At 39.9% G+C, this 24,750-nt stretch overlaps 1 protein-coding gene across 8 annotated transcripts in view; it reads left to right on the top strand.

The window, feature by feature from the left end:
- ZC3H14 (zinc finger CCCH-type containing 14) overlaps positions 1–24,750 on the top strand; it is a 51,723-nt gene that overhangs the window by 17,222 nt on the left and 9,751 nt on the right. For 4 of the 8 annotated variants that reach the window (XR_004676986.1, XM_034992523.1, XM_034992522.1 and 1 more), the window contains 3 exons: positions 17,922–17,996; positions 22,643–22,802; positions 23,562–23,794. Coding sequence is in view for 7 of the 8 variants with exons in the window: in XM_034992523.1 (XP_034848414.1) it covers positions 17,922–17,996; positions 22,643–22,802; positions 23,562–23,794 (468 nt within the window). In the remaining variant the exon portion in view is untranslated. The remainder of the gene's footprint in view (positions 1–17,921; positions 17,997–22,642; positions 22,803–23,561; positions 23,795–24,750) is intronic. The other 4 variants (XM_034992525.1, XM_034992524.1, XM_034992530.1 and 1 more) reach the window with 2 other exon arrangements.

Here is a 24,750-nt window from a genome sequence, read left to right as displayed (position 1 = left end):
CCAATAAATGATGGACCTGAGAACAGGAAAATTCTGAAACAGCCAGTAGGTACTAACTAGAAAGCATAAGTGGGCCAGTTTGTAAAGAGCAACTGGAGAGCATTTGAGCTTCAGTGAGGGTGAGAATTGCAGTGTATTGAAGCCCAACAAACAGGTTTAAATCCAAGATTTCATATATTTTTTTAAAGATTTTATTTATTAGAGCATGAGCAGCAGGGAGGGGTAGAGGGAGAAGCAGACTCCCGCTGAGCAGGGAGTCCGATGTGGGACTCGATCCCAGGACCTGGGATCATGACTTGAGCCGAAGGCACATGCTTAACCGACTGAGCCACCCAGGCACCCCCATGATTTCGTATTTTTTAAAAGTGAATCTTTAATTGGTCACCTTCTAGAGGTATAATAGATACTAATTCATTGTCTTGAAAACTGGATAAATAAAATTATTGAGCATTTATGCTGTCTTTCCGTTAAAGAATGGTATCCCTGTGTAACCAAATAGTATAGGAGTTAACATCTGCTTTTGTAAATGTAGTTTTATTGTACTCATTCATGTATATATTGTTTCTTGCTGTTTTTGTACTATATCCAGAGTTGAATATAGCTGATGAGGAAAGCGCTTTTTTTTTTTTTAAGATTTTATTTATTTATTTGACAAGGAGACACAGCGAGAGAAGGAACACAAGCAGAGGGGTGGGAGAGGGAGAAGCAGGCTCCGGGGCTCAATCCCAGGACCCTGGGATCATGATCTGAGCCAAAGGCAGACACTTAACGACTGAGCCACCCAGGCGCCCCCCCCCCTTTTTTTTAAGTAAACTCTATGCCCAATGTGGAGCTTGAACTCATGACCCTGAGATCAAGAGTTGCATTCTTCAGACTGAGCCAGCCAGGCACCCCTAGAAAAAGCATTTTTAAAAATTCTTCCAGCTCATAAGTAAAAACAGAATGATAGGATTATAGCTTGTTGGGTTCCCCCCCCCTCAACTCAGTGAATTAATCTAGGCACTGATGATTAATGGCTACTAAAAAAAGCGAAACAGTCATTTCATGCCTCCAGATGAAAGAATAAAACTACCTTAGTCTTGGCAGCAGCTCTTTCTGCCCATAGGTCCTGTCCCCATGGTTTAATAAAGTCACCATTTTTGCACCAAAAAAACAAAACTACCTTAGTCTTGCCAGAGGATTTGAACCTGGGTTATCAGGGCTCTGATCCAGCCGTCAACTTGCAGGAAGTACAGAGGCCCGAGGAATATGTTGGTTGTCACATCATGAATGTGCAACAGGCAAAGAACAGTCTCTGGGACTCCATATAGGTCAAACAGCCTGAGAATTCTAGATTAAAAGACAAAATAACAAGGTGCAAGGTTAAACTGTAGTGTCTAGAGATACACACTTGTGTGCCACAAAGAAATTTTAGGTTACTATAAGGCATAAATGGTTACTTTAGGAGAGGACTGATTGAGATGGAGCAAATACGGAAAGGTTTCTGGGGTGGTTGGCACAGTTTTATTTTTTGGACCTGAATGTTGACTGTAAGGATGTTTTGCCTCATAAAATTCATTAAGCTACTGTTTGTTTTGTGTGGTTCTCTCTGTGTTTTGTTTTAAAGTAAGAGGTCAAAAATTTGAAATGGAATCAAGTACATCTGATGAGGACTTACTACTCTTTCTGAATTGGTTTATTCGCAAGTGCAAAGTGACATTCTGCAAACGGCGATTAATTACTGTGCCTACTCACTGTTTTACAGCTTTGTGACTAAAATCTAAATATGCATACATATATTGGCATGAGTTAGTGTTTTTTCATCTCTCTGGTCTCTGTATTTTTTACTAGCCTAACCACCTCACAGTATTCATGTTATTTCTCTTTTTGTCTTGGATTAGTCTGTCACCAGAAGTTTATTGTGTTAATGTGTTCAAAGACTTAACAACAGTAATTCTGGCTTTATCGATTCTCCTTTGATGTCTTGGTTTTCTATTTCTTTGGTTTCTGCTCTTATTTTTAATATATCCACCTATATTTTTAATTATTAATTTTTCTCCGCTTGTCTTTTCCAATGTAAACATTTAAGCTGTAAATTTCTCTTGAGGTGCCATTTCTGTTGTGTATCACAAATTTTGATATATAATGTTTTCATTATCAATCTGAGTTTCTTTAATCCCTATTACGATCTTCATCTTTGACCCATGAGTTATTTGAAAATGTTTGTAATTTATAGTATACAGAGGATTTGTCTTTTAGTCTTTTATTATGTACTCTTGACTTGATTGCGTTGTGTCAGTGTGATTTGTGTAATACATATTTTTTGAAAATTGTTAAGACTTAAGACATTAATTTTGCACATCTTCCATGTGCATTTTGAAAGGAAATTGTTGGATTGAGAATTTTGCATTGAGTAGATAAAGCTCTGTGGTTACGTTGTTCAAATCTTCACCTTACTGAGTGTTTGGTTTGCTTGACTTAATGAGAGAAGGTCTTGAGATTGTCCATTATGATGACAAATTTATCTTAATTTCTCTATACTTCTATCATATTTGTTTTCCATGCCTTTGTTGTCAGTCTTCTCTGACCTTCTCTTTAATGCTTTAGGCAAATATATCTCTTAAATATTATAAAGCTAGATTGTTGTTTTGTTTGTTTTGTAAAGATTTTATTCCAGAGAGAGAGAGTGGGAGTAGCAGAGGGAGAGGGACAAGCAGACTTTGTGCTGAGTGTGAAACCCGATGTGGGGCTCGATCCCAGGACCCTGGGATCATGACCTGAGCCAAAGGCAGATGCCTAACTGACTGAGCCACCCAGGCACCCTTCTTTTTTGATTCGTATTGGCCTTTCATTTTTTTTCCTCCCTGTTTGCCTTTAAGATTCATTAGTTACTATTGTTGATTGCCCCAGCTCTGCATTTTTTTTTTTTTTACTAGTTTAAACACTCCATTTCTGTTCATTCAGTGACTAGCACTGAAATTTTACCATGCAAATTTAATTGCATATTCCATAAGTTAATGTTCTGACCCCATTTCCAAAGTAAATGAACTGTAGTTCTAGTCTTTACCCTTCTGGCTTATGTTTCCAGTGTTTCATTTTAGTCATTTTTTAAATGCGTAAGTTGGGCACCATTATTATTTTACCCAGGCAATGTTTACCTACGTGTTTATCAGTTTTTGTTCTCAAATCTTGAATGTTATTAGGGGATATCATCTTCCAATGTTTTGAATTATTTTTGAAGTGTATTCTTTGGCAGTTTCTTTAAGAATGGGTCTATTGCTCTAAATTTGCCAAGAGTCTGTTTATCTTTGTGATTTTTCTTTCCTTGTTCTTGTGCAGTAATTTTGCTGGATAACAACAGTTATTCTCAACACCTTGTATGTATTATTCCGTTGTCTTCTGGCTTCCATTATTGTTGAGTGGACTTCTGTCATTCTAATTGTCTGTCGTTCCTTTGTAGGTGATCTGTCCTTTCTCTGGCTGCTTTCAAGATCTTCTCTTTGTCTTTGATGTTCTGCAGTTTCACTACGATGTGTCTAGGTGTGGATTTCCTTTGGTTTTCCTATTTTGTATATGTTGTATAAAAAACATCTAAATAAAATATTTTACATATGAAATAATGTTTCCCATAGAAAAATTGGAAAAGCAAATCTTTGTAATGTTTGTTGATAGATTAGAAACTAATCAAATAGCGTAGAAAATTTAAAAATAAAAAGCAGTGTTCTTTGCTTCATTCTTCTCCACATAGGTTCTTCCCAGACAGCTACCACTTTTAAATGCTTGTGTTTATGTCTTTAATTTTCTCCATGTCAATAATATGCTTTACATTCACTAACTATAGGTGGTATCTTTTGTTTTTTTGCCACAATATATCAGGATCTAACTCAAAACTTTTCCCTGCCTTTCAAGCCCATATAGTAAAATCACTGTTTTTGGTTCATTTATTGCTTACTTTTGTCATTTTAAGTAATACATCTAAATATTTTTTGTGTGATTACTATAATTCAGTATGCTTTGTTCTTTTTATTTATTTTTTTAAAGATTTATTTTTTTGACAGAGAGAGAGACAGCAAGAGAGGGAACACAAGCAGGGGGAGTGGGAGAGGAAGAAACAGGCTTCCCGCTGAGCAGGGAGCCCGATGCAGGGCTCGATCCCAGGACCCTGGGATCATGACCTGAGCTGAAGGCAGACGCTTAACAACTGAGCCACCCAGGCACCCCATTTATTTATCTTAGAGAGAAAGCAAGCAGGGGGAGGGGGAGGGACAAGCAGACTCTGCACTGAGCTTGGAGTCCGACATAGGGCTCAATCTCATGACCCTGAGATTATGACATGAGGTGAAATTAACAGTTGGACGCTCAACTAGCTGAGCCACCCAGGCACCCCTATTTCAGTACACTTTGATCTTCCTAAGGATATTTATGCCCCTTTATAAACTCTGATGCATCTTTTCATACCACACCTTCTAAATTCTGTACTTGTTTGTTGGGGGAGGGCAGAGGGAGAGGGAGTGAGAGAATCTTTTTTTTTTTTTTTTTTTTAAAGATTTTATTTATTTATTCATGAGAGATAGAGAGAGGCAGAGGCAGAGGGAGAAGCAGGCTCCCCACAGAGCAGGGAGCCCAATGCGGGACTCGATCCCAGGACCCTGGGATCATGACCTGAGCTGAAGGCAGACGCTTAACCGACTGAGCCACCCAGGCATCCCGGAGTGAGAGAATCTTAAACAGGCTCCACACCCAGCCCAGTGGGGCTCTATCTCATGACCCTGAGATGGTAACCTGAGCCAAAATCAAGAGTCAGATGCTTAACCAACTGAGCCACCCAGGCGCCCTAAACTCTGTACTTTTATATTGCCGAAGAGGATCAGATACACATTTTGTTTTGTTTTCCTTGTTAAGACTATTATGCTTTGTAAGTTGACTCTAAAAGTTGAGAACCAATAAGCAGCGTATTTACATTATTAGGATTATATAAATAGGGGTGCCTGGGTGGCTCAGTTGGTTAAGCGTCAGACTCTGGATTTCCGCTCAGGTCATAATCTAAGGGTCATGAGATCAAGTCCTGCATCAGGCTCCACGCTAGGCATGAAGCCTGCTTAAGATTTTCTCTTCATCTCCCTCTGCTCCTCACCCTGCTCAAGTGTGAGCATGCACTCTCACTCTCTCTAAATAAATAAAAATCTTTTTTTAAAAAAAAGACTAATTATTCATTAGAGGTCCAGCTTTACATTTTGTCTGCAGCTCTTTGCTAGGGGTTCCTTAGAGTTGTTTTTCTGTTCTTGAACAATTTTTTGTTTTCCTTAGGTTACCCTTCTTGTGTTGCCCAAATTTATTATAGTCTAAAAATCTGTCCTTTTATGCTATTACATCTTTGAGTTCCACTATTTTCTTAGGTACCTCCGTTCTAGAGCCTCTGCCCTCTCTTGCTCATCTGACTGGTTGCTCTCTAGGTCTGCTTCAAGACTGTCGTTCCAGGACTTACTCCTTCCCTGAGTTTGCTCTGCATTTTCTGGATCCCACTGTCTTCTCCGTATGTTTTGCCGTTTTGTCATCACATCATGAGGAAACTTAAGAAAAAGTATGGGAGGTAGATTTTTCTGAGTACTTAGAAATCTTATAATTTTAATTGATACTTCGGATAGGTACGGAATTCTAAGTTGAATTTTTCTCAAAATTTTGAAGGCATGGCTTCATGATCTTGAAGCTTCTAATGTTTATGCTGAGGAGTTGGTTGCCCATATGATTCTTATTCCATTATAGAATACCAGGGATTTATTTCTCTGGAGGGTTTTAGGATTTTCTGTGTGTTCTTGATGTCTGAAATTTACTGTGATAAACATAGGTGCTATAATTAGTCACTTTTGGGCTAGATACTTTGTGTACTTTTTAGATTTGAAAATCCATGCTTTTAAGTCTGGGAAATTTAAATTATTTCTTTAAAATTTTTTCTCTTTTGGAAATTCTGTTAGTTGGATGATAAACTTCCTGCTTTGATTTTCTCGTCATTTTTGTCTTGATCTTATTCTACTTTGGGATATTTTATTGACTTTATTATCTTTAGTCCCCCTGTTTTTGTTTGTTTTTTTAAGGCAAGTGTATTTTAAAATTTCCTCAAGCTTTTTCTTGCTCTATTTATGTATCTTGTTTTGTGGATACAGTATTATTTCAAATTTGTCCAAAGAACATAAGTACAGGGTTGTTTTTTTTCTTTTTAAAGAATTGTATTTTGTACCCTAATTGATGGTTTTCTCCAGAGTCAGTGTTTGGTTTTTTGTTTGTTTTTCCCTTTTATTTGCAGGCTCTTTTCAAAAATGTGTGTAGACATGTGGGTTCCTAGTTTAAGAAAAGGCAGTAAAGAGGCTTACCTAGAATTATGTGGGCTGAGCTTTGCTGTGCGCAGGTTTTGTTTTAAATTAGGCAGACAGGGAGCTGCAGTTGGCCTTGAAATTATAGAGGAGCTTTGTGGAGGTGGTTACATTCCCAGTAGCTATCTAGATTCTCCCCAGATAATTTGCTGAGTTCCTTCTTTTTAAACCATTTAAAAAAAAATTTTTTTAAGAAGGCTTCATGCCCAAAATGGGCCTTGAACTCATGAACTCATGACCCTGCGATCAGGAGACTTATACTCTACTTACTGAGTCGGGCAGGCACCCCAGAACGTTTGAATTTTTAAAAAATGCATGGCTGTCTTGTTTGCAAACCCTTGTTTTCTGTTGCACATCCTTTGTAGTCTTCTTTGCTCCTCACTTCTCACAGTTGGATGGCCCTTTATTCCTTTCATCCAGGTTATATATCCACATTGTCAACTCTGAAGTGTGTATCTCCAGCCAAGACTTTGCATCTGAATTCTCCCAACTGCTTATTCTACGTTTCTTCTTGGATATGTAATAAGTACTTATCTAAAGCCTAACTACTAACAATCTTTTCTTCCAGTCTGTTTTTCCTGCAGCCTTACTCATTTTAGTTAATGGCACAGCACCACTTTTCCAGTTGATCAGGCCAGAAACCTAAACCTGTTCTTTCTTTGAAACTTAGGGCCATTCTTCCTTGCCTCTCTCTTTTCTTTCCTCTCTCTCTCCTTTTACCTTCCACCTTTAGCAAATCCTGTTCACTATTCCTTATCACCTCTGCCTCTAGCATCCTAATTTAAGCCATCATCCATGACTTGCCTTGATTATTGGAAGAGTGTCCTTACTGGTCTGTCTGCTTTCACACTTGCCCTCCTACAGTCTGTTCCACACAGTAGCGAGTGATCCTTTTAAACTGTAAGTGAGATCATGCTATACTCCCCTTCTCAGAACCCATTGGTGGCTCTCCATTACACTCCAAGTAAAAGTAAGATTCCTCCCTAATCTTTTACCTATTATTACCTTTTCCCTCCCTCCACTTCCCTTCTCCTTGATATCTCCTAGGCATACTTGCTGTGTTTCTCTTTCAGAGCATTCAAAGAAGAGCATGTCTGAGATGCTTTCAGCCTTTCCCTGGTATATTTTTTTTCCGTACGTACACATAACTCACTCAAAAGTCATCTCTGTGAAGCCCTCCCTAGCTCCCTCCACTCCTTAACCCACTTTTCTAAAGCTTTATTTTTTTCATAGCACTTCTTATCATCTAATACATAATTTATGTTTTCATAGTTTAGATATTTTTATCCAGACTCGGGTCATCAACACAAAACATGTTCTGTTTTACATATATTTTGGTGTTTTTTTTTTTTTTTTTGAGCTCCCATCTCCTTCCCCTCCCACCAGGATATAAGTTCTCTGACCAGGGATTTTTGCTTATTCATTGCTGTGATTGAGTGCCCAAAACGGTGCCTGACATATAGTAGGAGCTCATTAAATCCTTTTGTCTTTTTTTTTTTTTTTTTTTTTAAGATTTTATTATTTATTTGAGAGAGAGAGAACACAAGCGAGGAGGAGGAGCAGAAGGAGAGGGAGAAGCAGACTCTTCACTGAGCAGGGAGTCTAACATGGGGCTCGATCCCAGGACCCTGGGATCATGGCCTGAGCAGAAGGCAGATGCCTAACGAACTGAGCCACCCAGGCATCCCTAAATCCTTTTGGCTTAACGAATATGTCACTCTGCCTTGCATCTCACTTGCAGCTTTCCTAGGGTCTCATTTTGGCTTTTCTGCTCTGCCTCACAGTCAGTATTTGTCCATATATTTTCTGTTTTCTAGAGGTTATGGAAAACTCATCTGCTATGATGCCCTTCCTAATCTACACTTCTAAATCAGTGATCTCCTTATATGATTTTTTGTGTACTGGAATCATTTTTTGCTACTACACTCTGTATGTATTTGACTTAAATATATCCACACTATTATTGGTATGTATGTTAGAACGTGTAAAAATAGGACTCTAAGGAGGATAGAGATATAAGTATTTCTAATATAAAATTTCTGGTTATTTTCTTCCTGTCCCTCAGTGGATAATGTTAGAGACCCAGTTTGGAGTCCCTGTTGTATGTGTTAGGAGATTGTCCTTTTTAAGTTCTTTACTTCATTTTTACGAACTCTGCAGAAGCAGCAGCTATAAATGCATATGCTCAGTGTGTCCTGTTGGACTGGAAGCCCTTTGTGAAGGAGTCTTAATAAAGAGAGGATTTTTTGTATTCAGACAAAATGAAAATCTCCCTTTTGTTCTGCCCATTGCCTTCCTCAGAGATAAGCACTATACTTAAAACAGTTTGGTGTAGGGGCACCTGGGTGGCTCAGTGGGTTAAACGTCTGCCTTCGGCTCAGGTCATGATCCCAGAGTCTGGGATCAATCCCCACATTGGGCTCTCTGCTCAGTGGGGAGCCTGCTTCTCCCTCTCCCTCTGCCTGCCGCTCTGCCTACTTGTGCTCTTTCTCTGTCTCTCAAATAAATAAATAAAATCTTTAAAACAAAAACAGTTTGGTGTATATCTGTAGTCTCCTTGGCATTTTTTTCATATGTGTGTACGTGTACATCCTTTCTGTGTAAAGTAGAATTATATTTATATGCACATACCATATATGTCCATATAAAATAGGAATCGCATCACATGAATTTCTCTGTGACGTTTTATTTCACTTAATATGTTATGGGGAAAAGTATAATGGCGTGATTTTGAGTATGGACTGAAGGCGTCAGACTGCTGAGGTGTTAATCCAGGCCATGCCACTTACTGGGTGACCTTAACCTTTTTGTACTCCAGTTTCCTTAAAATCTGTAATTGTCTTCTGCTGAGATACTTCCATTGGAATCCATGGAGGGAACTTATTTTGCATTCTAAAGTGGGTTGGGCACAGTGGGTGTGATAACAGAGGACTCAAATGAGGTTTTTTTAGGCACTTTGTTATACTCCTCCTTGGTTCGACCTCTTCCCTGCTTTTCTCTTCGATGTGTGGTTTGCTGCCCTCTCGTGAAGCAGCTGGTTTTCAGGGGGCGTTTGGCTAAGGATGTGATGCTGCTTGTCACGCTTTATGCCGTCGATACCATCTGTCCCGCCAGGGCTCTTAATTCTGTGTGAATCCAAAACCTTGTAAATTTTGAAAATTATTTTCTGCCTAAAGATTTTAAAAATTAGATTAAATTCACAGATACAGTGGAGAAATGAATAAAGATTCTTAAATAAATTTCAGCACTTTCCTCTGTTACTGTAAACATCTGTTTAACTGGGAACCCAAAGGCTACAGTTCATTGTAAGAATCCTTCTAGGGACTGTTGGGGGTCATGTCCACCATCTTGCATCCTTATATTTTGCAGCTTATTTGTTGCTTGGCTAGTAAACCAAAGTAAAAAAGACCTTTCTTAAATTAAAGCCATAGAAAGAGATCTTTCATGTTCATGGATTGGAAGACTTTAATACTGTTAAGATGGTGATCCTCTCCAAATTCATTTATGAATTCAACTCAATCTATGTTGAAATCCTGCTGGCTTTTTTGCAGAAATTGGCAAGCTGACCCTAAGATTCATGTGGAAATGAAAAGGACATAGAATAGCCAAAACTACTGGAAAATAAAGTTAGAGTACTTACATTTTCTAATTGCAAAACTTACTACAGAGCTATCGTAACTCACTGGCACTAACATAAGGATATACAGACAGATCTGTAAAATGAAATTGAGTATCTGGAAATAAGACAATACATTTATGATAAGTTGGTTTTCAGTAAGGATGCCAAGACAGTTCAGTGGGGAATAAATAGTCTTTTCAACAAATAGTACTGGACAGCTGGATATCCACATGCAAAGAATGAAGTTGGACCCTCACCTTACATAAATTAACTCAAAAAGGGCTACATGTAAGAGCTAATTTCATAAAACTCTTAGGGAAAAAATAGGTGTAAACCTAAATGAGCTTGGATTAGGCAATGGTTTCTCAGATACGACACCAAAAGCACAAGCAACCAAAGAAAAAGATAAATTGGACATTATCTAAATTAAAAATTTGGTGTTTCAAAGGATATTCTGAAAATTAAAAGGTAACCCACACAGTGGGAGAAAATCACTTATCTAATAATAGTCTATCATTGAACCGAGGCCAATTCCTCATTTCTCTATCTGTAAATTCCTACCATACCATATCCATGCAGCTGAACTGCATTATTTCCATATATATTTTAAAGGAGATTTGTCTGTGATTGTGGGTCCGATTATCTTCCCTACCCTCCCCCTAAAAAGAAAGTGCCAAATATCACCCTATACTATTTTCAAGGGTAAATGAAACTCAGGATACTAGATAAAAAAATTTAAAAATAATTTGAAGCCCGAAAATTATGGTTTAATAGATGGACAGTAGTCCATTAAATTCACATCATATCCAGGTATAAGGGACTTAATGTCATTATACTGATTTTTACTTCAGATCTTCAGTGCTCCTTGTCATATGAGGTAAATAATAGGAAATTCTTTGTCACATGTCTGCTTTCAGCCAATCAGAAGCCAGAATTATTTCTTAAGCAATAATAGGGTTCATTGTTTGGAGAGGAGCTTTAAGTAGGACTTACAGGATATAGGGGGCTTCATATTAATTAAGGCTTCTTAGTTGGTGCAAAGAGAACATTGGTCTGGTTTGTTTAGCATTTTCAAATTTACTTTGAGTTCTGACTCCAGAAATGTACAATCCTGTCTTTTTAGTTGTAGGTTTTAAAATGTTATTCACTCTTAATACTTTTTAAAGTAGCAGCCTTATTCTCTGTTTTTATTTTTGATGAAACAATTTAATGGGCTGTGAAGGAAAAATTACCAAATTTTAAGAGGGAGAGAGAATTTTATGAAAATGTCTTCAAGGTTTCCATCACCATCTTTACCGATTTTCTTCTCACCTGGGCCAATTGACTTAGGTTCTGTAACAAGTTCTTCTTCTTCACTGAATGAGCTAGACAATATTTCCCATCTTTTAAGGAAAATATCAACTGATATCAATGAAATTAAGGGAATGAAAGCAGCAATTTTGACCGTGGAAGCAAATCTTTTTGATCTAAATGTTAGAGTGTCACAGAATGAAGCAAAAATTTCATCTTTGGAGGTTAAAATGAATGAATGTTCAACATCAACATCTGAGTGCAATAAACAGTTTGAAGATCTTCAAGAGGAAGTAGATTTTGAATCACAGTCAAGGACTACTGATGTAAAAATAATTGGCTTCCTTAGAAACATTGAGAAAGGTAAATGTTTAGTATTGGATATCTTCTACATAACTCACCCTTGGATCTGTGTCTTTTTATGTAACTTGATTAGTTCTCATATGGAAGCAGCAAGTCAAAAAACTTGAGTTTCTCATGGATCTTTAATGACAAAACTGGAGTCCATATGGTTATCTTAGAAGCCTAGAAGTTACCAGAATTCTCTTTAGTGGATCTCTATAAAATGTTTTGAAGGGAGAGGTGAGCATAGAGAAAACTTGAAATGGGAGAGAATGGTCCTCTTTCGTGTTCTGTCTCGTGAAATTATTTTAAAATGTGTAATTCTTTCATTATTCATTGTGTTAAAGAGACCTGTTACAGTATTAGAATTGAAAGAGCTTCTTCCAGTAACCATAATATGTATCAGTTACCCAAGCTGTCTTACAGGAGTACAACTTGACCAAATGACCTCTGCATTTCAGGTCAGCTCATTGGGATTTACTGTGTTTTTTTACCATGATAATTTTGGAAGGAATTAACTTTTTTTGACACACCACTTAAGAGTGATATATCTTATATTTTAGAAGAAAATAGCTGATAGAATTTTGAATTGAGCGTTTAAAATTGAAAAACCCCGGACACCTTGCTTGGCTCAGTCAGTGAAGCATGTGACTCTAGATCTTGGGGTCGTATGTTCGAGCCCCACATTGAGTGTAGAGATTACTTAATAAAATCTTTAAAATAAAAGAATTGAAAAACCCCTTTTAATGAAACATGGCAATTGCTTGCCAACTAATGTACTGAGTGAGCAAAGGCTGTCCTTACGAAACTGTTAGTAATAAGTATACTAAAAATTAGTATTCAGGCATCCTACTAATATTTCAGTATTTGGAACCCTATCAATCACATCCCTTTCTACACTGTACCACTTTTTAAAAAAGTTTTTAGGGGCGCCTGGGTGGCTCAGTCGTTAAGCGTCTGCCTTCGGCTCAGGTCATGGTCCCAGGGTCCTGGGATCAAGCCCCGCATCGGGCTCCCTGCTCGGCAGGAAGCCTGCTTTTCCCTCTACCACTCCCCCTACTTGTGTTCCCTCTCACTGTGTCTCTCTCTGTCAAATAAATAAATAAAATCTTTAACAAAAATTAAATTTTTTTAAAGATTTATTTTAGAGAGGGAGAGAGCACGAGGAGAGGGAGAGAGAATTCCAAGCAGACTCTGTGCTGAGTGCAGAGCCTGATGTGGGGCTTGAGCTCATGACCCCGAGATAATACTTGAGCCGAAACCAAGAGTTGGACCGACTGTGCTGAGGCATCCCTACTTTTTTAATTTTTATTTATTTTTAATTGAAGTGTAGGTGACAGTACTACATTATATTAGTTTCAGGTGTGCAGTGATTTGACATTTGACATTTATATACACATTATGAAATTCTTACCACAATTAAGTATAGTTAACTATTTGTCACCATACAAAGTTATTAAAATATCATTGACTGTATTACCCATGCTGTACTTTACATCTCTGACTATAACTGGAAGTTTGTTCCTCTTAATCCTCTTTACCTATTTGCTTCTCTCTGCTGCAGCCACTAGTTCTCTGTATTTATGAGTCTGTTTCTGTCTTGTGTTTGTTCATTTGTATTGTTTTTTAGATTGAACATAGAAGTGGAAGTAACAGGGTATTTGATTTTCTCTTTTTTCACGGTAGCATAGTACCCTGCCTCTAAGTCTATCTGTGTTGTTGCAAATGGCACGATTCATTCTTTTTTATGGCTGAGTAATACTCCTGTGTGTGTGTATATGTAGGTGAATATGTATGTGTGTGTATCATATCTTTATCCATTCATCTGTCAGTGCACACTGAGATTGCTTCCATATCTTGGTTATTGTAAATAATACCATAGTAAACATAAGGGTGCATATATCTTTGCAAATTAGTATTTTCATTTTCTTGGAGCAAATACCCAGAAGTGGAATTATTGAATACCACAGGATCCAGTATTTCTATTTTTAATTTTTTTAGGAACCTCCTTACTGTTTTCCACAGTGGCTGCACCAACTTACATTCCCACCAACAGTGCATGAGGGTTCCGTTTTCTCCACATCCTTGCCAAGACTTGTTATTTTTTGCCTTTTGGATACTAGCCCTTCTTTTTTTTTTTTTTTTTTTTTAAGATTTTACTTATTTATTAGAGAGAGAGACACAGTGAGAGAGGGAACACAAGCAGGGGGAGTGGGAGAGGGAGAAGCAGGCTTCGCGCTGAGCTGGGAGCCCGATGCGGGGCTCGATCCCAGGACCCTGGGATCATGACCTGAGCTGAAGGCAGACGCTTAACGGCTGAGCCACCCAGGCGCCCCTGGATACTAGCCCTTCTGACAGGTGTGAAGTGATATCTCATTTTGGTTTTAATTTGCATTTTGAAAAATATTTTCTGTACTTAATTAGAGCAAGCACAAGTTGGGGGAGAGCTAGAGGGGGAAGGGAGCCTTCCCGTTGAGCAGGAAGCCTTATCTAGGGCTCAATCCCAGGACTCCAAGATCATGACCTGAGCTGCTTTGTTATCAGGACTTACTTAATTGACTGAGCCACCCAGGACCTTTAATTTGCATTTTTTGATGAATATTGAACATTTTTTCATGTGTTAGCCATCTCAGTGTCTTCTTTAAAAAAAAGTCAGTGGTGCACTTGGGTGACTCAGTTAAGTGTCTGACTCTTGGTTTTGGCTCAGGTCACAATCTCAGGGTCCTAGGGTCAAGCACCAAGTCAGGCTCTGTACTCAGCATGGAGTCTGCTTGAGATGCTTTCCTCCTCCTGCCCCTGCTCCAGTGCTTCTCCTCTGTTATTGCCCCTGCTTGCGCATGTGTGCTCTCTCTTGCTCGCTCGCTCGCTCTCTCAAATAAATAAAATCTTAAAAATGTGTATTCAGGTCCTCTGCCTTGTTTTTTTTTTTTTTAAAGATTTTATCTCTTTGAGAGAGTGTGTGCCTGGCACAAGGTGGAGGAGGGGGAGGAATCAGCAGATTCCCTGCTGAGTGCAGAGCCTGAAGAGGCGCTTGTCCTGAAGAAGAGCTTGTCCTGGGCCAAAGTCAGACACTTAACCAGCTGAGCCACCCAGGCGCCCCCCCCCACCCATTTTTTAATCAGATTGGGGGGTTTTTGGTGTTTTATGAGTTCTTTTTATATTTTGGATATTAATCCCTTACTGGATATATCATTTGGAAATATCTCCATTCACTAAGTTGCCTTTTTATTTTATTGATGGTTTCCTTCACTGTGCAGAAGATTTTTTAGTTTGACGTAGACCCACTTGCTTTCCTTTTGTTGCTCTTGCCTACAGAGACAAATCCAAAGAAATGTTGCTGAGAGGGATAGCCAAGAATTTACTGCCTATATTTCTGTTGAGGAGTTTTATGATTTCAGGTCTTACACTTTACATTTAATTGAGTTCATTTTTGCATATGGTATGAGAAAGTGGTCCAATTTAATTTTTTCTCTCATGTAGCTGTCCATATTCTCAGCACCATTTATTGAAGAGACTCTCCCCTGCTGTAGATTCTTGCCATTGTATTCTTTAAGATTTTATTCATTTTGACAGACCGCGAGAGAGGGAACACAAGCAGGGGGGTGGGGGAGGGAGAAGCAGGCTTCCCGAGGAGCAGGGAGCCTGACGCAGGGCTCGATCCCAGCACCCTGGGATCATGACCTGAGCCGAAGGCAGACGCTTAACAACTGAGCCACCCAAGCGCCCCTTGCCATTTTTTTTTTAAGTTTTTATTTTTTTAAGTAGACCTTACACCCAACATGGGGCTTGAATCCACAACCTGGAGATCAAGAGTTGTGTGCTCCTCCTACTTAGCCAGCCAGGCGCCCCTCTTGCCTTTTTAATCATAGGTTAATTGGTAAATATGCACATTTTAACAATATTATTTCTTCCAGTCCATGAGCATGTTGTATCTTTCCATTTATTTGTATCCTCTTCAGTTTCTTTTATCTGATAGTTTTCACAGTACAGGTCTTTCACCTCCTTGGTTAAATGTATTTCTAGATATTTTGTTCTTTTTGGTGTAGCTATCAGTGGGATTGTTTTCTTAATTCCTCTTTCTGCTGCTTTGTTATTAGTGTATAGAAACGTAATAGATTTCTGTGTCTTAATTATGTGTCCTGAAACTTGACTGAATTCATTTCTTCTAATAGTTTTTTGGTGGGGTTTTTAGGGTTTTGTGTATATAATATGTCATCTGTTTGTTTGTTTTTTTTCCTATTTCTTAATTTTCTTCCAATTTGGATGCCTTTTATTTCTTGTCTGATTGCTGTGGCTAGGACATCCAGTACTATATTGAATAAAGGGGAGAGAGTGAACGTCCTTGTCTTGTTTTGATTTTATGATGTTATGAGTATGATGTTAGCTGTGGGTTTGTTATATATGGCCTTTATTATGTTGTGGTATGTTCCCTCTAAACCCACTTTGTTGAGAGTTTTTATCATAAATGGATGTTGAATTTTGTCAAACGCTTTTTCTGCATGTATCGAGAGAATCATGATTCTTACTTCGCTTTTTATTTTGTTAATTTGGTGTGCCAGGTTGATTGATTTGCGGATATTGAACCATCATTATATCCTTGGAATAAATGCCACTTGATTATGGTGAATAATTATTTTAATGCATTGTTGGTAACACTTAATTTTGTTTTTGATAACACTTTTTTTTTAATGAAATGTCTTTTTTTTTTTAAGATTTTATTTATTTATTAGAGAGAGAATGAGACACAGAGAGCATGAGAGGGAAGAGGATCAGAGGGAGAAGCAGACCCCCCGCTGAGCAGGGAGCCCGATGTGGGACTCGATCCCGGGACTCCAGGATCATGACCTGAGTCGAAGGCAGTCGCTTAACCAACGGAGCCACCCAGGCGCCCGATAACACTTGTTTTAAATCTGCAAGTGAGGGGCGCCTGGGTGGCTCCGTTGATTAAGCGTCTGCCTTCAGCTCAGGTCATGATCCCAGGGTCCTGGGATCAGTCCCACATCGGGTTCCCTGCTCAGCGGGGAGTCTCCTTCGTCTCCCTTTGCCCCTTCTCCCTGCTTGTGTTCTCTCTCTCTCTCTCCCTCTCTCTCAAATAAATAAAATCTTAAAAGAAAGAAATCTGCAAGTGAGTACTTACTATCGCCTAAGCACTGTGGAGGGGGGGAGGTTTGGAGAAGTGTGACATCCTCCCAGTCTTCAAATTGAAGATGGAGAAAATCCGTTCTTTGTCACTGCTTTGTTTTATTTTGCAGTGTAACTGAGGAAATTAAGAACTTTTTAAAGAAATCATAAATACTCTAGCTGAGTATCTTTTCTTATAGGAGATTCAGATAATTGTTTAAAAAAAGATTTTATTTATTTATTTGACAGAGAGTGATAGAGCACAGGCAGAAGGAGCAGCAGGGGAGAGGGAGAAGCAGGCTTCCTTCTGAGCAGGGAGCCCAATGCGGGGCTCGATCCCAGGACCCTGGGATCATGACCTGAGCCGAAGGCAGACGCTTAACTGACTGAGCCACCCAGAGGATTGTTTTCATGCTGATGTAGGATCTGGACTCCAGATCTCTTGAATGTCATAATTGTTCATTGTTTTCTTTGTATCAGTCTAAGCTTACAGTTTGTCTTTTGGGAATTCTCTGATGAGATATCTCTGCTGTGTTTTGTTTTACAGTTCTAGGGGTGTGGCGTGAGTTGTAATGGTGAGAGCCCAGGTCATGGAGGGAGAGGTTTCTTATTTTGATCTTGCACTTGGCTGTTGCCTGTCAGTTATGGCTCAAGCTCTGGGTCCACACAGCACCTCCTCCTGGTTTTTCCAGCCTTTACCTTTACTCCCAGGCTTTACCTCGAGTCCAAGAAAACTGGCTTCCAGACAAAGGGAGAACTAGGAAATGTCCTACAATGCCGTTTTTGGTTTAACTCGGAGTACAGATTTTTGTCTTCAGACCTTTGGTCTATAAGTATTATTAAACTGCAGTGTTGAAGCTAATCAAATTTTTTTTTTTAAAGATTTTATTTATTTATTTATTTATTGGAGAGCAAGCGAAAGAGAAACAGCATGAGAGAGGAGAGGGTCAGAGGGAGAAGCAGGCTCCCTGCTGAGCTGGGAACCTGATGTGGGACTCGATCCCAGGACCCTGGGATCATGACCTGAGCCGAAGGCAGTCGCTTAACCAACTGAGCCACCCAGGCGCCCCACTAATCAATTATTTTTAAGACTTCCAGTTAAAAACCCAGGAAGATTATTTCAGGCTTCATTTCTGGGAAACATACATGCTGGTATTGTTTGTTTTTTAAGCTTAGTAAAGTTTTAAAATTTGTTATTCTAGGAACTCAGCAGAGGCAGTTGTTATCCCGACTGCAAATTGACCCAGTAATGGCAGAAACTCTACAGATCGGTCAAGGTTGGTAATAATCTTAAATTTTCATTGTAATTTAGCATTTTTCAGTTGCTATTTCCATTTCTTGCACCTCATTTAATGTATCTTGTATATCTTAGATCCTGCCCTAAGATGCTATATTTAGATTGTGAAAATATTTTAGGGCCAGGAGACAAGATCTGCATTTTCTTCATGTTTTATGGTGTTTGTATTTTTCATCTCATTCAAAAACTTTCTTGCTTTGGTGCCTTTTCCCCTGAGTCCCTGGAATCTTCTGGCTGTCACTCCCCTCTAGGGACAACTCAAATCCTTACCCTGCTCTCCTTTCTACCCTACTTTTCCAATGTCCTGAGCTGCTTTACTGTCCTGTAGCCTGTTCAACCTTATCCTTACTTTTATTTCTCTTTAGAATCTCCTCACCAGGGCCACACCGAGAACTTGTTGTTCTTAGAGTCCCCGTAGCTTAATTTTTTGCCTGTTCCCCTTCCCCACCCCTCCCCAGCATAGACACGTAAGCCAGGGGCTACCTCAGGACAGGGCCAAGTGCCTTGTTTATCTCTGCATTCTCCAATGCCCAGCCCCTGCCACATGCATGTACAGTCCCCAGGAAATGCTGCCTACATGAAGGGAGCCATTCGACACCTGCAATCTTCAGTTCAGAAACCTCCTTTTTTCTGTTTCCTTCTATTTCCCCTACACCTGCCCATTGTTGGAATCTCTGTTGCCTTGACCCCTCCCCTTGGCTCTTCTTCCCCTTTGGTCAGGCCTCCACAGTCAATAGGTATATTCCCTTACCCCATCCAGCTCTGTCTCAGAAAGAGGAACTTGTTCTCTCTCAGGGTTGCCTTCCACCCAGAAGCCAGATCCTCCCCAGTTGATGAACACTGGAGTGCCCCCACATTCCTGTAGTTTTAGTCTCTGCCTCTCTCCTGGCTTCTCCTTTCTGTCTTGTCTAAGTGTTTAGATACTCTCCATTCTTGATTTTGCCCTGTCATCTCTCCACATTCCATCCTGCTTTCCACATAAGGGTATTTTCTTTCAAAATGTCTGGCAGCTAAGCTCTGTGTATGTTGTATCCACTTCGTTGGCATTTGCACATTCTTTTTTGTTTCCTTTAATGTTTCTTTTTTTCCCATGGTGCACGTACAGTTTGAAGCATCTAGTTCTCTGAGGCTTATGATTGACTACATTCTTTGCTTACCTCCTGTCATGGTTTTTATTCCTGAGAGCCCTCTTGTTTCTGCATATTCCTTTTATTTATTTTTCACATACTGACTTTGTTTCATGTATGCAACACTCTCTGTTATTTCTAATATCTACATCTAATATCTGAGGATATTAAAGATAGTTTTGGGTATTTTTTCCCCTCCCTTCTTGGTCTTATTTTTTCCAAGTTGTTTGTTTCAATTGCTATCTTTTGTGACAGGTTTTCCTCAGATGTCTGGGGATCCTTGGTTGTCTTATATTTATGAGTGGGACACTCAAAAAGCTGATTGGCATTCTGGGTTCATTAGTCAGGGTGGAGGGCTTGTGACTTTACATCTGAATATAGATCCTGCAGTGGAGAGTCATTTGTCTCTCTAATTTAGGGGCACCGTGAGGTCACCGTCTTTAGGCTTTTCCTCTTGGACTGGTTAGCTTCTCCAAAGAAAGATCTTTCAAAGTAGTGGATTGGCTGTCAAGTGTTCTGGGAGCTAAGTGAGGAAAAGGGGCTGGGGGAGGCACCTCAACTTTAATGACTATGTGATGCTTGCTTAACATCCCCTCCCAGTTTTCAGAATGGTACTTCTTTCAATGTGGCTGGCATCCCTTGGTCCAGAGACTCTCTGTTTTGACCTTTCCAAGAGTCTTAAGCTTCCCTCTTCTCCAAGGGAGAAAATGGTCAAGGGTTATCAGGAAATCTAAATGCTTTTAAAAATTTTAATAGTATACATTTAGCTTATTTTTTTGCAGCACTAATCTGTCAAAGTGGTGATGCTTCATTTATAGGCCACTCCAGTATTGACCATCGGGAAAGCATGTCTCCAGCTATTCCAAAAAACTTGAATATAGAGGTAGGGGAACAGGTGTGATAGGGATCAGAAATGAAGAAAACAAATTCCTAGTTTAGGAAGACATAACTGCTTCTGGAATGGACCTTGAACACACCTGTATTGGCCTTGTCTTCCACCTCTTCCCAAGGTCCCCTGTGCTGCCAGTTACCCAGCCTTTGGAGAATCTTGGGATCCACATTGAATTGTTTCATTATTGGCTTAAGACTCAGCTTTTGAAGATCTTAGTTTTTCACTTTCAAAATGTGGATGTCTCCTTTTACAGTTGTTTTCTTTGTGAGTTTATGTTTCAATGAATTAACCTTTGTTGACATTTTAGTGGGGTTTTAGGAGGAAACCAAATGCATGGGTTCAGCCGGTAGTCTGTACCCAGAAGATGTCATTAACTCTCGCATCTGTCTGCTCCTCTTTGACCCAGGTGATACCGTGAACCTTGTAGAAGTGATAGTGGCTTATGTGGAATGAAAAGCTCTGTGTTCAGTGCTCACTTTTCTAAACTCTGTAGTATGTGACACGTCGTTCCCATGTTTTCTTAAGTCTTTGTTTGGCTTCCAGGACTTCACGATCTAATTCCATGTCATTCTCCTTTATCACCTCCTCTCCTCCCGTACTACCCCTCGAAATGTTCATTTTATCCTGTGTCCTGCCCTTAGCATTATTTTCATCTCTTTATATTCTCCCAAGATGCAAACTGGTAGAACTGCTTTGCCTCGGAAAGGGCTGGGTCGTGAGAAAAAGGGCAGCAGCCTTGGACTAAGTTCTAGACTCTACCTTTGCTAGCTGGGAGCCCTCAGTGAGTCACTGAAGAACAGCGAGTTGCCTCTTGGTCTCCTGTAATGGAGGAGGGAAGTCTCCTGCTCAGGCTCCCCATGAGAGACGGCAGCGCTGAATGTGTGTGCTTTGATTCAACGCTGCTTTGACCTTCAGTTGGAATGCTGCTTCTCTTATTTCTCTCGCCTCTTATTTCAACTTCTAAACGTCTGAGAGCCCCACAAAGACTTCAAACTAAATAAATCTAAAGTTGAAATTTATCCTGCCCCCTTTTCAGTCTGCTCTTTCTCCTGTCCTCTGTCTCCTGGATCCAGTTTCTCCTTCCGCTGTCCTCCATCTGCCTCTTTACCCTCTCCGGCCCTCGTGGGGGAAGGCAGCTCTGCTTCGTTCCCAGGATGGGAGTTGAACATGCAGCTACTGTGAGGTGCCAGGGCTGCTGAGGTGTGTGCAGTGTGTCTTCTCTCCTTCATGTGTGGGCTCAAATAGGACAAAGATTGAGAATCTTTTAATTGGAGCTTCACTGTGTCTCCTGGGCAACAGCCTAGTCACTGAGCTCTAGGACTTCCTTCCATACTACCTGTTCTTCCAAAAACCAGTTTGATCATATCATTTCCCTCCTTAGAAACCTCTCTTGATTCTTGATGACTTCTAGATCAGAATCCAAACTCATTGACACATACAAGATCCTTTATGCGTCAGCCTTCCCTGCCACTCAGCCCTCCCTGCACACAGCCCTCCATCCACACCACGTTTCTCATCAGGTCTTAGATTCCTTGTGTCTCATGAAAGCCTCTGCCTTCTTCCGTGTGGTCTCCTCTGCCTGCCACGCTCTGTTTATTGTCCAGCTCCTTGCTCCCCACCCTGGTTAGCCTGCTCATTTCCTTTAACATCTGCTTCAAATGTCCATCGTCTGTAGGCTTTGTCTGGATTTCCTAGCTCGAGTAGGTTTCCTGTATTCTACCAAAACTTGGTTCTTACTCCTTTAGGATTAGCTTTTAGGGTATGCTGTTCTGCAATTGTGTGTACATCTGTTTTTTCTTCTTTGTGTACCTAGTACAGTGTTCAGTTCTCAGGTTTTTGGTTTGTTCAGTTGAATGAACATGAATGGACATCCTGTAGATATTGGTCTCTTATTTGCCTATTAACCTTAAGAGAAGTGCAACTCATTAACTTCTGTCAGTTGATGGCATAGCAGTAGGTCAACCATCTCCACTCTGGGCTCTTGGCATATTTTATGAAGTAGTCAGGGTTAAGAAGCATATTATAGATGGCATGAGCTGTGGTTATTTGCACTGATGGTCAGTGTTTCCTTTGCTGTATTTTTTTTTTAAATGCCCATTCATCTTAAAATTCCTTTCCAATATAGTCTTCTTGGTACAACCAGGCAGAAATTATGCCAGGTGAATTCTTTTCATCAGGGCGTGTTCTCTCTCAGTGGTACTGTGCAAAATGAACAAAACATTTTAGAAAAATTTTTAAGCAGCCTTCATATCATAGTTTGAGGGAATATGAGGATTTTTCTTTATAATTTTAGAAGATATTATTGTACTTAGAGTAAGTTTGTATTGTTCATATCCCACTAGATGCTTCACATAAGAACCTTTCTGTACCGTAGGCAGGGAGTGTTGATTAGAAGCCCCAGGTCATGGGCTGTTACGAGGAAAGGAATACTTCCTTGAAAAGGTGTTTGGCACAGAATTGCAGTGCTATTCCTGGGTAGAACCATTGTGATTTTCCTTTGAAAAAATTACAAATATGTAAAAGATTGACATTCTTCTCACGTGTGTGATGTTGGGAATGCAAGGTATATTCAAAAGTAAACATTTATGGCCAATTTCTTTGGCTCAGATTACTATGACATGGAATCCATGGTCCATGCAGACACGAGATCATTTATTCTGAAGAAGCCAAAGCTGTCTGAGGAAGTAGTAGTGGCACCAAACCAAGAGTCGGGGATGAAGACTGCAGATACCCTTCGGGTACTTTCAGGACACCTTATGCAGACACGGTAGATGGTTTCTTTTTCTTGTGTAGCTTTTTTGTGTTGATTAGATAGTGCAGGTTAATGTGAGTTCCCAGCTTCCCTCTTCCCCATCCCAGCCCCCAGTGTAGAGTGCTTTTATTGAGTCAGCCGGCAGGCCAGGAATAATAGTAAGCCAAAGTCAGTTTTCAGAAATTACAGTTCATCTTTCTTGTTCAGAAATCTGTTAACCTACAAATAAGTCCATGTATGATTTAGCTCTGTAAATAAGATTCTTTCCTTTAAGCGCATCCAGGAAATGAAATTTAAAAGCCAGGTGATCAAAATCAGGAGATCTCTGCAGTTAGATCAGATTGGGGTGATTCCTCCCTTAGAAAATGGACTAAAGATTCTATAAAGTAACAAACATACAGATAATAAAATCAGTGTAAATATAGAACTGCTGGCCACGTGTTCTGAGCATAGATGCTGATTTTTCAGTTTATTTCCATGTGACCCTGTGAAGATCAAATGGACGATGATGTTCAGGGTGGAGGGGAGATTGTCCTTAGTGCAGCCTGGAGGGTCGCTGGCCATGCCGCCACAGCAACTGGCCGTGGCCATGGTGTCGTGGCGGAAGCCACCAGGGCCGTACCTGGAAGTCCTCCTGAGTTTGTTTGGTTTTTTTCCTACTGAAGAGACCACCACCAAGTAAGGGAGCGATAGTTCTGCTGAAGAGCACTGTAGGAGGCTCAGCGTTTTGTGTTTGTTTCCCTAATTCTATGGTATTTTCTATCTGTCTGGCAGAGATCTTGTACAACCAGATAAACCTGCAAGTCCCAAGTTTATAGTGACGCTGGATGGTGTCCCCAGCCCCCCAGGATACATGTCAGATCAAGAGGAGGACATGTGCTTTGAAGGAGTGAAACCTGTAAACCAAACTGCAGCCTCAAACAAGGGACTCAGAGGTCTCCTCCACCCACAGCACTTGCAGTTGATGAGCAGGCAGCTCGATGACCCAAATGGTAGCTTTCCAAATGGTGTGTTGAGAGCTCAGATTTTCCCTTTCCAGGGTGCTGTCATTGTGCAGGAAACCTGGGACCGGCCTCTCTACCTGGAATGAATATTGGTTGGAGGCCTTGCTCTTAATCGTAATTCAGTAGCCGCCTCTTTTCTTCTCTCAGACAAAACAATGAGTTCCATCCGTAGTGGGCACTGCTCCCGGGCTGCCGTGCGCTCAGCCCTGAGAGCCAAAGTACATCTTAACCATGCCTGTGAAAGGATCAGCCTTCGTTCTTGCTACCTTGTTTCCTTTTTTCCTTTAGAAACTATACTTGTTACTGTCCCTTTGTTGTAACATAATAGTCTCTTACAATTAACTTGACAGAAAAAATTTGGATTTTGATTCTATTTATACCTCAGTGAAATTCCCTTGAAAGGAGTTTCTCACCTAATTTATCAAGATACTGCTGGGAAGTTTAGCAAAAGCCTTATGTTTAAGTTAATAAATATTGAAGCAAAGTATTTAGTAGACACGAGATGAACTCTGTTCAGATAACAGCCTGCTTTTAGGCAGATGAATCGTTATCACTGGCTGTTCTCTCCCTGGGCCCAGTGTCAGGTGCACAGACTGCTGGACGTTTTCATTTGTGACAAGAGAATGGTAGTTGTGTTCCTTCTGTCTTGTAAGATGTTTAGAAACACCTTTATTGGGAGGGGAGACAATTACTGAAGCTTAAAAATGAATAGTAGTGAAGCAAAGAAAAAACAGTAATGGGTTTCGATACTTTTCCAAGTTAATCCTCTTGGCAGAAACATGAAGATGTATTCAATACCTTTTTCAGTTGCTAAAAATATAATAGCTTTTAGAGGGAGATCATGAGTGAGTGAGGAGATACCACTGTTGAATTGAAAGCTTTTTCGCCTCAGTCAATGATATAATGTCCTAGTTTTGAGTGGTGGAGGGAATTGAAAGTCTGACTGTATCAAAAGGAAG

The sequence above is a fragment of the Mirounga leonina genome, unplaced genomic scaffold, assembly GCF_011800145.1.
Source record: "Mirounga leonina isolate KUSES-001 unplaced genomic scaffold, KU_Mleo_1.0 Mir_82, whole genome shotgun sequence".
NCBI classification, from domain to species: Eukaryota; Metazoa; Chordata; class Mammalia; order Carnivora; family Phocidae; genus Mirounga; species Mirounga leonina.
Note: the sequence above shows the minus strand (reverse complement) of the source record. Positions and strands in the feature narration are given on the sequence as shown.